This window comes from Canis lupus, chromosome 9, assembly GCF_003254725.2.
Source record: "Canis lupus dingo isolate Sandy chromosome 9, ASM325472v2, whole genome shotgun sequence".
Taxonomy (NCBI): Eukaryota; Metazoa; Chordata; class Mammalia; order Carnivora; family Canidae; genus Canis; species Canis lupus.
Window position 1 is genome coordinate 54,222,017 of NC_064251.1, and position 18,193 is coordinate 54,240,209.

An 18,193-nucleotide genomic window follows, 5' to 3' on the forward strand; every position below is an offset into this window, starting at 1 on the left:
TAAGTTTGTCTGTTTTATTTCTAGTCTGTAGAGATGACACCCGGTGCCACATGCACTCACATGCACACACACGCTCACATACTTCATCCACCTGAACGTGCCCGGCAAACTTCCTTTTGAGTCTAGGGACAAAGCCATACTTGACGGTCCCCGCGTTGCTGGTTGCATTAGTCAGATTTGGTTCTTTCAGAAAGAAGACAAGCTGAAGTTCTAAGAAGCTGAGCCCTTGGCCAGAGCAGTAAGTCCGAGAGCCAATAGCCACGATCTGAAATCTATGCAGACCCTCCTTTCCAGGGACCACTTTTAAGCCCCTCTCCCACCAGGAATTGAGTGCTAATAAATGGTGGAGGAACTGGTGATGTTTCCCAGGACACTCCTCATCCAATGGAGAACGGTCTTTCCTGCCCTCTCCAGCAGCTGGGGACACACCCACTCGTGTCCCTCCCTCAAAGAAGGCTTCCTACAGTCTTGTTAACTGTGGGACCTGCTGAAACAAGCCCGGTTGCTTCTGCCCTCATCCCTGAGTGAGGAACAGGTACACGGACTATAATGGATAGTGAAGGAAGGTATTACCTTGCTCAAAGGTCTCAGCCTGTCCCAGAGAAGGAGGCCAGGGGGAAGGAGTAGGGACAGGCAGTTGTTTCTCTAACGATCCGGGGGGAGAGGGAGACAGTGGGGGTGGTGGGGTGAGTTTTACATTTACAGGGAGAACTGTTTTGCTGGGGTTTAAACTTCAACTAGGCTTGTGCATTTGAAGCAGCTCCTTGGGCTAAAGATCAGCCAGTCATAGCCAAATAATCTTGTTTCTCAACTGGTTGAGACCAGATTAACCTGGTGGTTAACCAGGATTATCCACGATTAATCCTGGGCATTTCCTCATCCACCTACCTTCTTCACTCCTCAAGCTGCTGCAAGGGCAACTCCTTGGGCCCTTGATTACGAGTCACTAAGGAGCCTCGGGGAGCCCACACTGACTCCCACCTCCAGCAGCACCCAGATGTTTGGCAAGGGCTTCTCCAAGACTCTTGCTCAGTCTTGCAGTGCAGTCACCCCCGCAGTCCCCTCTTTCTTAACATTCATCTCACTGGTGGTTCTCTGGTTCTGACTTCCCCCACTAGATGAAAACTCTAGGAGTCTGTCCAGTTCACTACCTGGTTCTTCGCTCTTGGCCCATAGCCTAATGAATATAATCAATGGATGAGCGCATCTAACTAAGTCCTGAGTGGGCAGGGTAAGGGACACCAGAACCAGATGGGGCCAAGGCTGGGGTCTCTGCTCAGCCAAGGAGGGGCTGAGTGTGACACCTTCCTGTGTGAGTTCCTGGGAAGTGGCCTGGCGGAGCAGCTCTAGGGAGGGCAGAACGGCCGAGGCAGCCTGGCCCTTACCCAAGCCCTGGTGCTGACGTGGAGGTCCTGGGAAGGGTGAGTCCTGGCCCAGGGCCTCCCCCAAGTATCGACCTAGGAATTACCCCTCCCCGTCCCTTCCCTCGTTTTCAACACTGAGCCAGCCCAGAGCAGAGATGAGGCATGGGCACGGCATCTGAACCCCTGGGTTCCAGTCCAAATTTCCGTCTCCCAACTAACCCCCTGGCAAGGCACTTAATCCCTGTGAGCACCACAGTTTTCTCACCTGTGAAATAAGAGGACCCGTCCAGCTAACCTACAGAGTGGATCAGGGCTCTCGAACCTTGGGAGTCCACTATAAGGGACCCCAATGCAATTCCCAAGGGCAAGGTTTTAGGTGATTGGAAATGGAGAGATGGGTTAGAGGGCAAAGCACATGTCAGGACAAAGTGGGGGGACTTAAAGCTTATAATAGGTGGTCAGTACCTGTTGAATGACTGAGTGAGCGAGTGAGTGACTGAATGAATAAATGAATGGAGTAATATGGGAAGGCATATGGGGTGGGGCACAGTCAGCTTTCAAGCAGATTGGGGTCGGAAAGGCAACCTATTTCAGCTCTTGGCTAATTAGTGGTGCTGACTTTTTGCCATGGGCATTCTATGCCTCCTTCTCTTATCCTGTTATCCTCAGCATCCCCCCCACCCCGAAAGGTGGCACCAGACCAAACAGATGCCCCTCCCAAGGCCCCTGGCCTCCCTTCTACCCCCAAAGCCCTTTGCTGCCCCAGCAAAGGACAGGGGTGCTACACTTTCCCTCCGAGCTGCCTATAAAGATGTGGCTGCAGCCAAGGCCAGAGGATTTCTTCTGGAACCTTCCTGAATGGCTCAGACTACCAAGCCCCTCTCCTCTGCTTCTGTCACCTCCGTGAGGATAAGAAGTGGGGACTGGGGGAGGAGGGTGAGTGGCCACGCCCTAGACAGCCCAAGAGGAAACCCTAGTTCCCATTCCAGGATCTTCTGCAAGTGGGCTGTGGTTCTCACCAGGGCCAGGCCAGCGAGCCTGGACTTAGCTCGGGGACCCTGGAAGGACGGACTGTGCCAGTGCCGAGCATGAGGCTCACCATCTTCCAGCCTCCCCGTCCTGGCTGCTCCCTTCAGTTTTTGGTTTGATGTCAGCCCTTCTGTACAGGGAAGGGGGAAAGAGGGAAGAGAAAAGAGGGAGGGTCCCCAAGGCTCAGAATTCCCTGGCCCAGAGCCCCTTTAAGGCAGAAAATTTGTGCTTTACAAAGAGATCACTGATTCTGCTGATTGAAAACTAAACAGACGCACGATGACCAAACAAATAAGACAAATCACAATGAATCAAGGTCAGCAAGATCAGGAGGGAGGAACGGGGGCAGGTCCAGACGGGGGTCCTCAGGGCAAGCTGGCAATGTCTCTCTCTGGAGGGGGGCCAACTGGCTTGGGGCTGCTCTCGTTGGCTTTTCCTTCAAACATCATGACTCTGGTTTGGAGATGAAGGGAAAAAAAACAAACAGGATTAGGATTCCTTCCCTTATCCAGGGATAGATCATCCCAGTGTCTGCAAGGTCCTCGGCTAGAGGGTCCTTGCGTCCATTCTCCAGTGGGATCTTCTCTGGTGTGGAAGGGGCTGCTAGTCCCACTTCACAGGAGAGAAAACCGAGTACAAAGATCTCTGTATTTGGGGCACCTGGGTGGCTCAGTAGTTGAGCGTCTGCCTTCAGCTCAGGTCATGATCCCAGGTCCTGGGATCGAGTCCTGCATCAGGCCCCCCACAGGGAGCCTGCTTCTCCCTCTGTGTCTCTGCCTCTCTCTGTGTACCTCTCATGAATAAATAAAATATTTAAAGAAAAAAAAAAAAGATCTCTGTATTCTTGGCCATGCATTTTCCCCTAACCACGCTGCCTGAAGGAGGCAGTTAGGCTGGGCCACGGCTCTGCTCAAAACCCTTTCAGATCTTCAAAAACCTCCCAAGGTTTTAAAAGTAACATCTGGGGTGCCTGGGTGGCTCAGTCTGTTAAGCATCCGACTCTTGAATTCAGCTCAGGTCATGATCTCAGGGTCGTGAGACTGAGCCTGTGTCGGGCTCCATGCTGGGCCTGGAGCCTGTTTAAGACTCTCTCTCTCCCCCTCTCCCTTGCCACCCCCCACTCTCAAAGAAAGTAGCATCTGGAAAGTAGAAGACAAGGGTCCTGCATGGGACCTCTCGTGGGAAACAGCCTGATGTGAATCCCAGCCCTACTCTTTCCCAGCTGGTGACTCAAGAAAAGACACTCAACTCCCCTGATCCTCAGTGTTGCCATCGGGAAGTAAGGATCCCCAAAGTGCCAACACCCTGGAGCCGTAGCAAGTATCAGTGCCCCACTCCTTCTGTAGGCACTCCTTGGGTGGGCGCTTTCCATCCCCTGGCTAGGAATCCCTCCCTAAGGGCGACAGTCCACAAGCAGCTTACCTCTGAGCTGATTTGCACATCCAGCCCCCTCCATGGCCTCTCCCCTTGGACGTCTAAAGATCACTTCCAACTTAATCCATCAAAAACTCAACTCTTGGGACACCTGGGTGGCTCAGTGGTTGAGTGTCTGTCTTTGGCTCAGGACCTGATCCTGGAGTCCTGGGATCGAGTCCCGCATCGGGCTCCCTGCATGGAGCCTGCTTCTCCCTCTGCCTGTGTCTCTGCCTCTCTCTCTGTGTCTCTCATGAATAAATAAATCTTTAAAAAAATCAACTCTTAATCCCTCCCCTGCTCTTTCCCTAAAGCAAACGGAACATCACTCAGTTACACTCAGTTATTCAGACCCCAAACAGATCAGGATCATCTGACTCCTTGCTGTCCTTCACGCCCCCTCTCTGGGCATTGAAGCAAGCCTCCCAGCTCTGTCTCCCCAATCATTCCTGATTCTAGTGGCTTCTGCCACCTTCACTGCAGCTTCTCCAGGCCGAGTGGCCTCATCTCTTGTCTGCAGAGCCTCCTCGCTGCCACTCTCACCCCTGCTGCAGCCAGAGGTTTTTAAAAATCAGTCCCTAGCTTTGAGTCACCCAATGGCATCCCTTCACACTAGTGCCAAATACTAAGTGGGACTGTGACCTATGAGGCCCCACGTCACTCTGCAAACTCATCCTTCACTCACTGCACTCACTGATGGCCAGCCACACTAGCTTCCGTGCTGTTTCTTTGCGCATACAAGCAGTCTGTCTCAGGGCCTTTGCACTTGCTGCTTCCTCTGCCTAGAATGGTTTTCCCCAGATCTTTTCCATGGCTCATCTCTTCACACCTCCCACCCTCAGGGCTCTGGTCAAGTGTTGCCTTCTCAGTGAGATGTTCTCTGCCCACTATCCCATGCCTCCCTGTTCCTCTTGTTCACTTTGTTTTCCTTTGAACCACACCATTGCAATCTGGCATTTTAGCCTTTTAGGGTTTTTTTTTTTTTTTTTTTTGCCTTTTAGGGTTTTGATTTTGTTTTTCTCTGTCTCTTGCCACTAGAATGTAAGCTCCATGAGGCCAGCAATTCATGTGTTCTCAGCACCTAGAATAATTCTGGGCACATAGTTGGTGCTCAGTAAATATATGCTGAATTAATAAATGATAGATCTAAGGAGTTACTGGGTAGGCCAGTGCCTGACACTGTAAACGCACTAAACCTTAGGTGTTTTATTTATTAAATTTATTTTAAAGATCCTATTTATTTATTTGGGACACAGAATGAGAGAGAGAGCGCACCCAAACAGGAAGGAGGGTCAGAGGGAGAGAGAGCTGAGCAGGGAGCCTGACACAGGGCTCCATCCATCCCAGGACCCTGAGATCATGAACTGAGTCAAAGGCTGACGCTTGACCACCAGCCACCCAGGTGCCCTCACAGATTTATCATCACCACCATCCTTCTGCTTACTGAGTGCTGATTCTACCAGAAGTTCTGCTACAGGCTAATTTTGCCTATGAGGTATGTATTAATGTGACCATTTGACAGACAAGAAAATTGGGTTCAGAGAAATGAAGACCCTCATCACGCAGGCCACACAGGGCGTTCCCTCCTGGCCAGGGAATGGCCTCTCCACGCACAATGACTTTGCCTTCAGAGGTCCCAGGAGAGGCAGGAGGTACTCACAGCTTGAGGACAGCCGACCGCTTCCCCAGCATCATGTTCACAAAGTCTCGGTAGGAGATGGTATCACTGACCCCACCTGTCACCTCCGAGATCATCTTTTTCATCTCCAGGTGGGTCTTGGGGACTCCAAGCTTCTCCATCATCCTCTTTAAAGACATCAGGTCTGCCAGAGGAAAAGCAGATCTGTTAAGTGGAGACAGGCTGCGGGCCAAGCTCCCCTGGCACCCACGCCCGGAAGAAGCCCCGCAGGACAGCCTCTCCCTGCGGACTGTGGTCAACTGCCTCTGTCCTCCAGCGGGGGATGAGCCCATCACACCCTCCCTGCTCTCTTCAGAGGTAGTATATACTAGTGGTTAGGGACACAGACTCCTAGAGTCAGACAGACTTGGACTTGGGTTGGAATCCAGCTCTGCTCTTCCCGGCTGTGGGACCGAGGGCAAACTACTTAACCTCTCTGAAACTGCTCCCAAACTGCTCCCAGAAGTGGTAACATGGGGTGACGGGATCTTTTGGAAGGGTGGTGTGCAAGAAGTACCCGGCATAAAGCAGGTGCTCAGTAACAGAGCCACCACTGTTTACTCTGTTCCACCTGCTGTGCCCTGAGGTTACAGCGAGCTGTGTGCCTGCTGCTCCAGCTCCCCGGGAAGTCACTGCCCGGCAAGGTGGGGTCAGGGAGTCAGCTCAACCCCTCGGCATGAAAAGTCACTCCGCGGGGTGCCGGGTGGCAGCTTCTCTCCACCTGCCACTCCCACCCAGCAGGCCTAGGGTTCTGCCTCGCTGGCAGGGTGAGGGTGCCAAAAATATCCCGCAGAGCAGGAAAACCAACAAAGGAACAAAATTCAAGAAAAACAAGGGAGGCACCAAAGAGCCACAACACTCCACAGAATTGCTGCCTCTGACCTGCTGGCTGCCCAGATCTTAGGCAATTTCCTCCAGATTGTTCTGTGAACAATGGGTCGGCAAAGGATGGCGGGAGAGAGGCGGGATAGGGGGCCGATTTTAGGGCCCAGGGTGTGGCGGGACAGCTCACCCGAGAGCAGGGTGGGCAGACTGATGCCAGATCCCTAGGTGACAGGATGCCCAGGACATTTCAAAGAAACTAGGCAACACTCTGCGGGGAGAAGTGACAGGTCTCCCACACGCTGCTGGCCAGACTCTAAATTGGCAAGACCTTTCTGGAAGGCAATTTGGCAAGATGCTTCAAAAGTCTTTGACCCAGAATGTCTAATTCCTGAGATTTACTCTAAAGAAATAATCGTGGACAAAGATTCATATACAAAGACGCTCTTCACAAGACTATCAAAAGTAGTTAAAATTGAAATTGTCTAAATGGGCGATTCTAAGGCACTGGCTGAATAAATCACAGTCTGGCCCCATGATGGAATATTAGGCAGCCATTAATTATACCTCAAAAGAAAAGTTAATCATATGGCAAGACACTCACAATATATATATTATTTAAAAGAGGTTCTAAAATGGTCATAAAACAGCATTTGTGATTAGAACAAAGGGTGGAAGGATACAACCCAAAATATTTAGAGCAGTTATTGTGGGTGACTTGTTTTTGTCTTTGTGCTTCATTGTGTTTTCCAAAATTTTTTATGATGAAAATGTATTAATTTGATAACGCCCCATTTTTTTTTCCGAAAGGAAAACAAGGATAGAAGTATTTTAAAAGGAGAAGAAGGAGACAAGACAGAGGAAGGGTAGAAACACTGCAGCGGCAGCAATACTGAGCTCAGGGCGAAACAGAGGAGGGAGAGCCAGTCTGGGAACCAAAGGCTGGGATCTGGACGCTGGGCCTGCCACTTCACCACCATGAGCCCCGAGCAAGTCAGTGCACCCTGCTGAGCCTCAGCTTCCTCATCTGTAAAATGGGAATAATTCAAGTCAGCCTTGACCATGTCATAGCATTACTCAGGAAGGTCAAGATATGGTCTCGGGGGGCACCTGGGTGGCTCAGTGGTTGAGCGTCTGCCTTCAGCTCAGGGCATGGTCCCAGGGTCCTGGGATCGAGTCCTGCATCAGGCTCCCTGTATGGAGCCTGCTTCTCCCTCTGCCTGTGTCTCTGCCTCTCTCTGTGTGTCTCTCATGAATAAAGAAATAAAATCTTAAAAAAGAAAAAATATGGTCTCGGCTCTAAGGGCCATGGGACTGGCGCTTGTCACCCGCCCCCCCACCCTCATGCCCGGACCACACGATACAATCAGGGTCTATTGGAGGAGGGGAAACTACGTTCACAGAAGCACCGTGTCCCATGCAGGACAGTGTACAAATGCAAGGACAAAGGAACTGCCAACCCCCTGGACCAGTGCATCAGGAGCCTGAGCATCTCCGACCCCAGGCCGGAACGGCACCCTCTATCCTGAGTCCCCATGGCACCTGGCGTGGAAGGCTGTGGCATGTGCAGGGGGGTGGGTAGGAGGGAACCAGTGAGAAGAGGGGTCTGGGGGCAGTGGGTCCAGGGTCCAAGGCAGCCAGGCTGATGGACAGCTCGCTGGTCTGGCGCATTGGGGAAGCTTTGGTATGTGCCCCTCACTCACCCAGGTGGGTCAGTGGGGCTCTCCGGACCTTCATACCCTCCAGCCACCAAACGCCCTCCTCCCCTCCCACACTCGAGGCCTCACTTACCAATCTCGCCCTCATTATTCAGGTCAAACTCCATGTACTTCTCTGGAAATCACAGAGCAAAAACTGGCATTAGCTCAACCCCCTGCAGGGTCCCAGAGATGTCCTGAGGGCAACTGGCCAGGTCCTCAGGGAGCCCACACCATCTTCCTCACCTTACTTGGGGGTCTTGACATGAGTCCTGTCATCTCAGCCATTGTATCTGGAGAAAGAGCTCACCCTGCCTACACTCCTCTCCCAAAGGTGCCACAGAATAAAGTACGAGGGGCCCTTCTCTCTGCGGAGGAAGGCAGCTGCTTCCTCCTGGGTCCTCACCAGCATGAGCTGGCTGCATCACATTGGCTACGAAGTGACCAGAATAGATTCCCAGACCCTGATATATATATGCAGTGGCTTTGGGAAGGTGGGGGCAAGAACTGGTATGTTCTAGAGTGTCTCAGGTGATTCTGATGGGCTGGGCGGCCAGGTGTGGGAACCACTGATTTAAGGAGTCCCTGTGGTTCCTGAATATTTGGGGGGGGGGAGGGAGTTTGCAGCCACCCCTGAGAATATGATGCTCTCCCAAGAGAAATGCCGTGGACCTGCCCTTGACCCAAAGTGGCACATACAGTGTCCAGGGGGACACAGACCCTCCCCAAAAGTTCACCTACAGACCTTGAGTTAAGCCTCTCTGATCAAAGGATCCAGGGAATCTCCAACAGTGAGGGAACATATGCAGAGCCATGAGCTTGGAATCCTCTGACAAGGGCAGCATGTGGCCCTGGGCAGGTCACCCCTGCTGTAAAAAAGCAGGGCCCTCGAAGTCTATTCTGCACTGAAGAGCCAGTATGAGAAAGCCAAGGTCTTCCCCATGACCTTTACGAGGGCCTGCTCTCCAGCCTACCAAGCTCCCTCTTCCTTTCTCACCACTGCTCCCATTCCCACTGGTCCTACTACTCCAGGCCCATCGGCCCCTTGCTCTACTCTCACCCCCGCTGCGCTCCTGCTGAGGTGTGCTCTGCCCCTCTGCCTGGATGTTCCTCCCAGGTATTTTCAGGGCCCCGGCCCCCACCTTCAGGGCTCCCCAGCCTTGCTGGTTGGGCACTGCCACCCCCCACAGAGCACCTACCATCATCTGTGTGCTCTGCAGTACCTTTCTCTTCCCCACTCCTCCCCTGCTAGCACACAACCTCCTTTGGGCAGGCGTCTCTGCGTGTGCCCTGTCGCACCTCCAGGCCTGCAGTGGGGTCAGCACATAGTGCTCATTTAGAGGTCCAATGAGTGAGTGATTTGAAAATCTTTAGTCTCTTCACTTCCAAGGTAATTCTGTGGTTCCAGTCCTACAGACCCAATCCTAGGTGCCAACGAAGACAAGGAGGGGAGACCTCTGTCCCTCCTCCCAGAGACACCCCTGGAGAAGGATCCCCTTGATATCCCAGAGAGAAGGGAATGGACTACTCCTCCCTCGAGTGGCTCTCCTCTGGGCAGCAGGACGGGCTGGTGGAATGGGGCAGGGACGGGGGTGTCTTTGCTCTAGTTCTTTTTGCTCACATAAATGGCCCCATTGCATAATGGTTCAGCGCAGGGGCTTTGGAGAGAGATCAGTACGTGCCCAAGCCTCAACTCTGCCATCGGCGAGCTGTGTGACCCCACCTCTCTAATCCTGACTGTCTTCAACTATAAATTAAAGCTCACACCCATCTCCCTCCTGGCTGAATTGGGATGAGTTGGGAAGTTCACAACACGGCATTCGAAGTAGTTCCCACAAGTTCAACGTTCAACAAAGGGTTCGCCATCAGTGTCCTGCAAGCAGCTTGAGGAGCACTTGGCAGGCTCTTTGCCTTGGAGCTGGAAGGATGTCCCCATTGCCAAAACTTGGGGGGGAGGTGGAATGTGACCTCAGTATTCGGCGAGATCCTCCAGCAGCCAGGGCTCCCTGCACGCCGAGAGCATCTCCCAGGCAGGAAAGGTGGGTCTGTCTTGCTCCTTATGTGCACGGCTCCTCTCCTTTCGAGTTGCTGGCTGGGAACCAAGCGCCAGGGCCCGGAACAGAGGGACCTTTATGCCGCCCCCTCCCCGCGCGGGCTCCTGGGCCCTGTTTTCTTTTCATCCCGTGCTGCTGGGATTCAATGGGCAGAAACTCTGCCCCCTGCCCCACTGTGGCGACACAAACATCCATTCTGCACAGGGGCTCCTGAGCCGCTCCCCCGTGGAGGGGAGAGGCCAGGGCTGCTACAAAGGGCTGATTGTGTGCTGGGGCCCCGGGAGCGAGCAGGGCCTGGGCAGCAGCCGACGCAAGCCAGCCTCAGCCCTGCCTGCCTGGCAGCCAGGGTAGGGGGTGAGGGGCTGGGCCTGCGGGCATAGGGGGGGCCTGGGGTGGCATGGAGGCAGGTGGAGGGGCCTGTGCCGGCGGCCAGCACCCCTTCTCACAGCCCCCCCAGGAGGAGGGCATTCTGGAAAAATTAGGGGGCGTGGGCTGGCCCTGTGGGGTAAGGGATCCTATGTGCCAGGGGCCAGCCCAGCTCTCCCGGGAGGGAGAGGCAGACAGCCCCAGCTTACCTTTGAAGGCCGCGAGCTTTTCCGGCAGGTTCTCTTCATCACTGTACTTCTGGTCACAGAGAAACTCCTTTGAAGGTGAAAGGACAGTTCTGAGCACCGGGCCAGCAGGCGGAACTCACTGACACATACGCCCACTGCCCCCGTGTCTGCTCCCATGCCAGGTGGCCGGGCAGGGCAGGAGGCTCCCATGTTTGTCCTGGCCTCCTGTCAAGCCTCAGAGGTAGATCCGCAGTCCACCCCGAAGGCAGGAACCATGCTCGGCAGCCCAGGGTGGGGCCTGGAGCCTCTGCCCTAAACACCTTCAGCCAGCCTCTGAATTCACAGTATAACCCTCCTCCCCCAGGGCACCCCAGCTTCAAGACCCATGAAGCCACGAGCCCCAAACCCAAGCTGCCTGTTTCCAGCATTAACTTCCTAAGTACGTGACCCCAGCTTATTAATTCCTCTCTGTACTTCTATTGCCTTATCCGACAAATGGGTATAATCATCATAGCAACTTCTCAAGTTTGTAAGAGAATCCAAGGAGAGTGTATGTACAACTCTTGGCACACAGCAAGCGCTCGATAAACAGCAACTATTGCATTAGTCTCTGTTGTAGCCAGAAAATGATTGTGTATCACTTGGGAGGTCACTTACTCTCTCGTCTGTGTCCTCACCTGTAAAACAGGGCCACCTTCCCCTCAAACGATGCCTTTCAGAACCAGATGTGTGGGGGAGGGGAGGAACACAGCCTCCAGAGTGAAACACCAACCTGCATGATCTCTTAGGCTCTCCCAGTGGGCCCCAAAGGTAGCTAGTTTTTTTTTTTTTTTTTTAAAGATCTTATCTATCCATTCATGAGAGACACAGAGAGAGAGGCAAAGACACAGGCAGAGAGGGAAGCAGGCTCCATGCAAGGACTCCGGGATCATGCCCTGGGCAGAAGGCAGACGTTCAACCCCTGAGCCATCCAGGCGTCCCAGTAGCTAGTATACTACTCCCGTCTTACCGATGAGGAAACTGAGGCTCACACAGGCAGAGCTTCACCTGAGCTCTGTCTCCTATAGACCCCGCATCCTTAATGCCAATGTTTAAAGACGGACAGATAGCAGGCATTCAAAACATAACACCACTAATTAGTAAGTACCTGTTATGCTGGGCACAGTGCCAGGTAGCTTGCTCACCTTGTTGCTAACCTTCCAGCAGCCCTAGAGCCTGTATTCAGATGGGAGAGCAGAGGACACGTTCTGTCCTAGCACCGGACTCCGCAAGTCCCCTCTCTCCCCTGAACCTCCCTTTCCTCATTACTGAGCAGACCGGACATGGCACTGCCCCCTCCTTCAACAGTTCTTGAGGGGCCACAGGGGACACTGCTCATTCCAGGCACCAAGGGAGCAGGTGAGACCAGGGAAATAAGGTCCTTACCATAAAAATTCCAGGAAGCCCGTGTTTAAAATGATATCAAATGTTATTTGGATCCATCCCTCAATCTGTTTCTAAATTCCTGCTGCCATATTCCACCAACTGATGACCAAAGTGCTCTGGGTTGGGGTCTCGGTCCCCTCCTTACTAGCTGCGAAATGGGCGCAAGGGTGCCCATCTCCTCAGGCCCCTGCCCCTCAACGGGGATAACCCATTGTAATCACCTAGTGCCAAACTTCTCCATCAGCGTCCAAGAAGCAACGGGTATGACGAAACGTGAGGCAGAATCAATCCGCTCAAGGGTTCGAGTTCCTCCACATTAACCCACCCCTTCGACAGAGATGCCCATCTGCCCATGTGGCTCCCCTCATTGGTTCTGGGGCTCTGCTCTACCCCCTTGAGCCTCACTCGCCCGGATTCCCCAGAGGGGTCAGTATATATTGCGGACAGGCTCTGGCTGGTGCAGGATTTCGGCTTTGGGAGGGCACTGAGCTCTCTGAGGGTCTCAAGGTGGGAACAGTAGGTTCAGGGAGGTTAAATGACGTGTCTGAAGTCCCTGCAGCTGGCAAGAGTAGGCTTGGTCCCTGCCTCCAGCAACCTGGCAGAGGGCAGCCCAGTGCCCATGGTGTGGATCGGCCACAGCTTCGCATTGGCCCTCAGTAGCAGGTGCCACGCACGGTCCTGCCCCCGCTTAGCCGGAGCTGGAACTGTCTCCTGCAGCCAGGAGTTCTCTTCTTCTCTTCCTCTTGGCTCCCTCTCATAGCTCTTTTCCTCGGACCAAAAGTAGGACAATTAACTCTTGTCTGTGACCAAAAGCAACAGGCACCTCCCGGGGTCACAGGTCCTATTATCTGCACAGCAGAGGGACAAATAGGTCACTAGTTCCCAAACTTTGAGATAATGTAGAAGCAAACATTTCCCAAAACAGTAGAAAATAGAGGGAGGTGCTAACATAGGGCTGCCAAGGGTTTATTTTGCCAAGTAGAGACTCTAAACAATCACCAATGCCGGTTGCCATGAGTTCAGAAAGGGACATTTTGGGGGTGCCAGGGTGGCACAGTTGGTTGAACGTGCGATTCTTGGTCTCGGCTCAGGTCATGATCTCAGGGTCGCAGGATCGAGCCCTGTGATGGGCTCTGTGCTCAGTACCGCGTCTGTTTGTCCCCTCCCCTCCCTCTACACTCTCTTTCTCATAAATAAATGAAATATTTTTTAAATAAAGGACATTCCATAAAATTGGAAAGTTCATAATTTCTAAATGGAATCCATTTAGCCTATGTTCGGTTCACTGCATTACCCCCGTATTCCCTCCGCTTTCCCATTTCAGGAGCCGGAAAACCTTCTCAGGGAGGCACAAGGCCACGGGCAAGGCCCAACATCTGGGAACCTCTGGCAAGAGACCTGGGGGCCCTCCCAGCTCCCACATTCCCTCTAACCAGAAATCCCGCACCAGCTGGAGCCTGTCCCACAGCGCATACCAACCCCTCCAGGGATCTAGGGAAGTTGGGCTCAAGGGGTCAGGCATGGCCCCCAGTCCTGGAGGCAAATCATGCACAGATGGACACACGACAACCAGGCGGTGATTCCCTTTCACAGGGCTGACCCCCAGCTGGCAGGGACAGTACCCCTAGGGGAGCCATGGGGACGGTCTTCGCTCTGATGGAGACTGTTTTCTCCTTAGTGCTACCAACCACCTAACTTGTGTTTTATTGGTTTTTGCCCTCCACCCACCCCCACCACTATAGAGTGAGTGCCTCCTCTCTGTGCCTCCCCCATGCCAGGCTTGCTCCCACCTGGGGACCTTTGCTTAGCTGTGCCCCCTGCCTGCAGCGCTCACCACCTCCAACACCTGAACGGCTCCCTCCCTCACCATCTTCATGCACTGGCTCAACCATCACCTTCTCAAGGAGGCAAACCCCATCCACCCCACCCACTCCACTCCCAACCCCCGTTTACTTGCCTCGCATCTCCTTTTACCCACAGGATGAATCACTTCCGAACACAATTTACAATGTGATGCTTATTAAGGGCACTGTCCATTGTCTGTCTGCCCTGCCACAGTGTAGGCTGCACATAGTAGGTGCTCAGTAAATATTTGCAAGCTGAGTGAATGAATTGAGACCCGGAGAGGATAAAGAACTTGCTCAAAGCAGCATAGCTGGCAAGTGACTGAGCTGGGATGAAAGTCCACAGTGGGACACCTGGGTGGCTCAGTGGTTGAGTGTCTGCCTTTGGCTCAGGTCATGATCCCGGAGTCCTGGGATCGAGTCCCGCATCAGGCTCCCCCTGGGGAGCCCTCTGCCTCTGCCTCTCTCTCTCTGCGTCTCTCATGAATAAATAAATAAAATCCTAAAAAAATATAGAAAATAGAAAGAAAGTCCACAGCAGAGACCGCCTGGGCTCCTTCCCTGCACAGAGCTGAGGAATCAAAGTGCCCCAAGGTAGTGGTTGTTGGAAGGAAGCTGGGAGGAAGCAAAGCTTTGGCTGTAGGTGCCAGGAGGATGTGTTTACTGTCTCCAGGCCCACTGATGCCTAGCACCCAGCAGTGCCCAGCATATAGTAGGTGCTCAGTAAACATCTGTCAAGTGAATGGAGAAGCCTGGCATCCAGCCCAAAATCACTTTCTCCACTCTCAGCCCTGACGTGGCAGGGCAGCTTTACAAACGCATCTGTGCACGATACAAACTGCAGGAGATCAGAGGTGGGAATCGCATTTCTCCTTAGAGCCCAAGATGACACGTGCTTGAGCCACAGGGTGGCCGGGGCTGGGAGAGGCAGCTGACCTGTCCATGCGTGTGTGGGCAACCCTTGCTCAGCCCAAGCTTGGGACAGCTGTGCAGGCCAGGCTGTTGGCCGGGTGCCAGGGAGGAGGAAGGTGGAACCCAGAGCAGGAGTTCCATTGGCGGGGCTCCCAGCCCCCAGCCCAGCTCCACGCTTTGGATTCTTGGTTCCTGCTCATGCACAGCCCATAGCCTTCCCGCTTCTAGGCGTCCTCTCCCTACCACCCACCCTGTATCCTTGCCCAGCCTTGGGGCACTCCCTGCCCAGTGGGCAGGTACCCTGCCTGTGTGTCCACACTGCAGGACCCCCAAGCTGCCCTGACTCTGGGTCCCCAGGCAGAGGAGAAAGAGACAGAAGCCACCACAGATGTTTGGAACAAAAGCACAAGGGACAAAAAGAGGGTGGGCTGGAGCCAGATGTCTGGGATCAAACCATTTAGTAGCTGTTTGAAAATTACTTCATTCGTCTGTGCCTGGGTGCTCTCATTTGTGGAAAGGACAAAAATATCTCATAGGTGTGGTCTGAGAATTGCAGGACGTAAGCAAATGCATGTGAAGTGCTCGTACAGTGCCTGGCACCTAATACTAAATAAATGTTAGCTATTTGTTAGTGACCTTCTCATCTATATGTGTGTGGAATGCACTTACCCCCCCCCCCCCCCCCCCCCCCCCGCCAGCTCATCATCCAGACCGTCATCAGCTATTAAACAGATTCGGAAGCAAATCCTGTCGTCTGACTTAGGCTGGTTGTGATTTCTCCTTCCCCTTTCCGGGTCTTCCCATTGGACAGATAGGACAACTGAGGCCCAGAGATGTTGCTCAACTCGCCCAACGATACAAAGTTTTAACAATGCAAGCAAAGTCTACTTCCCTTGACCATCCCAGCTCCTCCCCTGTCCCCAGATGAGAAGAGGGTGGCCTGGCCACAGGTTTCTGGGTAAAGAAAGTCAATACCTAGAGTTATGTTTCCTCGTGGGGAGCTGCAGAAGGTTATTCCAGACCCTGGGGAACTACTCTAAGCCCTCTAGGGGGATGAGGAGGGTGTGTGGATACATGACACCACCACCAGGCCCCTCTGCCAGGCCCCTCTCCCACTCCAACTCACGGCCCCAAAAGACAAGTTTTCCCAGCTGCAGAATCTGCTGTCAGGGCCTCCAGGTATGAGGGATGCTTGGGGAAGGGAGGGAGGGAGGGCTGGGCTCTGATGGCACCCTGAAATGGCCTGATGAGTCCCTGGCAAAAAGCCAGAATCCACAAGTGGGCAGGAGTCTGGGGTCCAAGGCAGGAAGCTGTGAGCCAGTCAGTCCTCACACCAGACCACGGGCAAGGTCCATTCAGGCACAGAACCTAGAGGGGACTCCTCAGGGCATCCAGCTTGTCCTCTTTATTCCACAACTGGGGAAACTGAGGCTTCAGAAGGGAAAGACTTGCCTCCAGCCACTGTGGTCAGGAGACCCACCTAGACTCCCGAGGTGCAGGGTGTGCAGGGCAAAGAGCTTGGGGAGGGAGGTTGAATCGAACTGCCTGGGTTCAAATCCCAGCTCCAGCACTTACTAGCTCTGGGACCCTGGGCAACTTGCTCTGCCACTCTGGGCCTCAGCTCTCTCATCTGTAAAATGTGATCAACCTCCTCATTGGGTCGGTGTAAGGATTAAAGGAGCTAACTGCACAGGGAGGGCCTGGCTCCCAGTACGCTTACCCAGTGTCAGCTGTTCTTATTATATGTCGGGATCCCCCAAACTCAAGCCATGTCAAGAGAGAAGCATGAGCAGGGGAAGGGCAGAGACCTACCCAAAACTCCCTGTCCCACATTGTGCCACACAGTCCTCCTGGCAAGCCTTGGCCCTTTGCATCCCTCTGCAGCGCAAGCTTTGATTTGTCCTTGGATACCTGGCGGACTTGGCAGTAATGGACCATCCATACGGGACAGAGTGCTCTGTCTCAGCCCCAGGGGACAGCGCCACAGCCACACCTGCTCACTATAGTCTCTCTAGGACCTCTAGGACCTCTGATGAACATCTGAATCTACCCCCACGCCTGGGAGCCCCATCTACACGCACTGATGCCCAGAAAGGAACGTTTCCAAAACCAGCAGATGTTGGCAGCCCCTGCCGGGTCCCGGCTTCCAGATCCCTGCCACCTGCCTGCTCTCCCCTCCCCCACCCTCTACTTAACTCTCTTTCTGGGCTGGTACCTCTAGCACCTGCTCCCGGATGCTTGCTCCTGGCCCTCTGGGCTTGTCTTTATGTATTAGCTGCAGCAGAATTTTGGGGCGGGCAGATATCACCATCTTGGAGGCCATCCAAGGAGCTGGTGGCTGAAGCCCTGGGCAAAACCCCCAAGGACAGGAAGCACCATAGGGCCCAGGGCCGAGATGCCTCTGACGCAATTCACAGGCTCTTAAAGGGCCAGGGCCAGGGCCATGTCCGGCCTGGTGCCTAGCGTGGCAGGAGCCTGTAATGTGCACCCACAAGGACAGCAGGCTCACATTCCCCACAGCAGCTCTGGGGCCTCTTCTGGATACAGCATCCTTGCCAGCAGTTGGGGCAGCTGAAGAAAAACACCCCACAGACTTCACAGATGAAGCAGACTCTACAGAAATTCCATCCCCGGCTTCCTGTGACACGGCCACACCAAGGTCGAGACCAACTATGGGGACACTGAATCCTCGGAGGCTCACGTGGCTGCTTATCAGCATCTCCCTTATAATATATTAAGGAAGAGCAAGAGAGATGGGTGCCCAGCGATGCCAGCCAGGCACACTCACCTGGGCAAGGACAGGGTGGCACTGCCAGTACACAGGCAAAGAGACATACCTGCCCAGTGCCTGGGTCAGGTCTCAGAGGTCCCCTATCGCTGGGGGAGGGCCAGGGACATGTAACACCAGGGCACAGACCCCCTGCCTACCCTGTCCAGCTCTTGCCAGTATAGATGGCGTGTGGGCTCTGAAATAATCCTTAGGCCCCTAAACGCTTGGGGAATGCTGAGTGCCCTTCGCTCGACCCAGGAGGGCTGGGAAGGCAGGACAGTAGCCAGAGATCCTTATCACATGAGTAAGAGAGGCTCTGTGTTACAGCTAGGCCGTGGCCACCCCTGGCGGACAGCATCCCGGGCAGGCCACAGGGACCGCGTGGTGTTAGAATCCTGGCTCTGCCATTTCCTGGCTGGGTGACCTTGGGCAGGTGACTTCACTGAGCTGTTTCCTCATCTCTAAAATGTAGGCCTGAGTAAACCGTGTCCCATGGGGATGTTCACAGTTCCTCCTGCACATCTATCTAATCAAGCATTCCATCCAGAGGAGTCACGGAGATGATGCATGTCAAGCACTGCGCACTGAGCAAAGGCACGTCCCACATTATTCGTCAAAGCTCCTGGCCTCT

General features: G+C 53.8%; 1 protein-coding gene across 9 annotated transcripts in view; it reads right to left on the reverse strand.

Moving 5' to 3' along the window:
- Positions 1-18,193, reverse strand: part of AIF1L (allograft inflammatory factor 1 like) — a 22,038-nt gene continuing 3,845 nt past the window's right edge. For 2 of the 9 annotated variants that reach the window (XM_035721030.2, XM_035721031.2), the window contains exons 2-7: positions 10,633-10,699; positions 8,749-8,872; positions 8,098-8,139; positions 7,310-7,333; positions 5,467-5,629; positions 1-2,846 (exon numbers count right to left, since the gene is read on the reverse strand). In XM_035721030.2, the coding sequence (XP_035576923.1) occupies positions 2,759-2,846; positions 5,467-5,629; positions 7,310-7,333; positions 8,098-8,139; positions 8,749-8,848 (417 nt within the window). In that variant the 5' untranslated portion in view covers positions 8,849-8,872; positions 10,633-10,699 and the 3' untranslated portion in view covers positions 1-2,758. Of the gene's footprint in view, positions 2,847-5,466; positions 5,630-7,309; positions 7,334-8,097; positions 8,140-8,748; positions 8,879-9,202; positions 10,355-10,632; positions 10,700-17,007; positions 17,160-18,193 lie in introns of those variants that run through there. The other 7 variants (XM_035721029.2, XM_035721028.2, XM_035721027.2 and 4 more) reach the window with 7 other exon arrangements.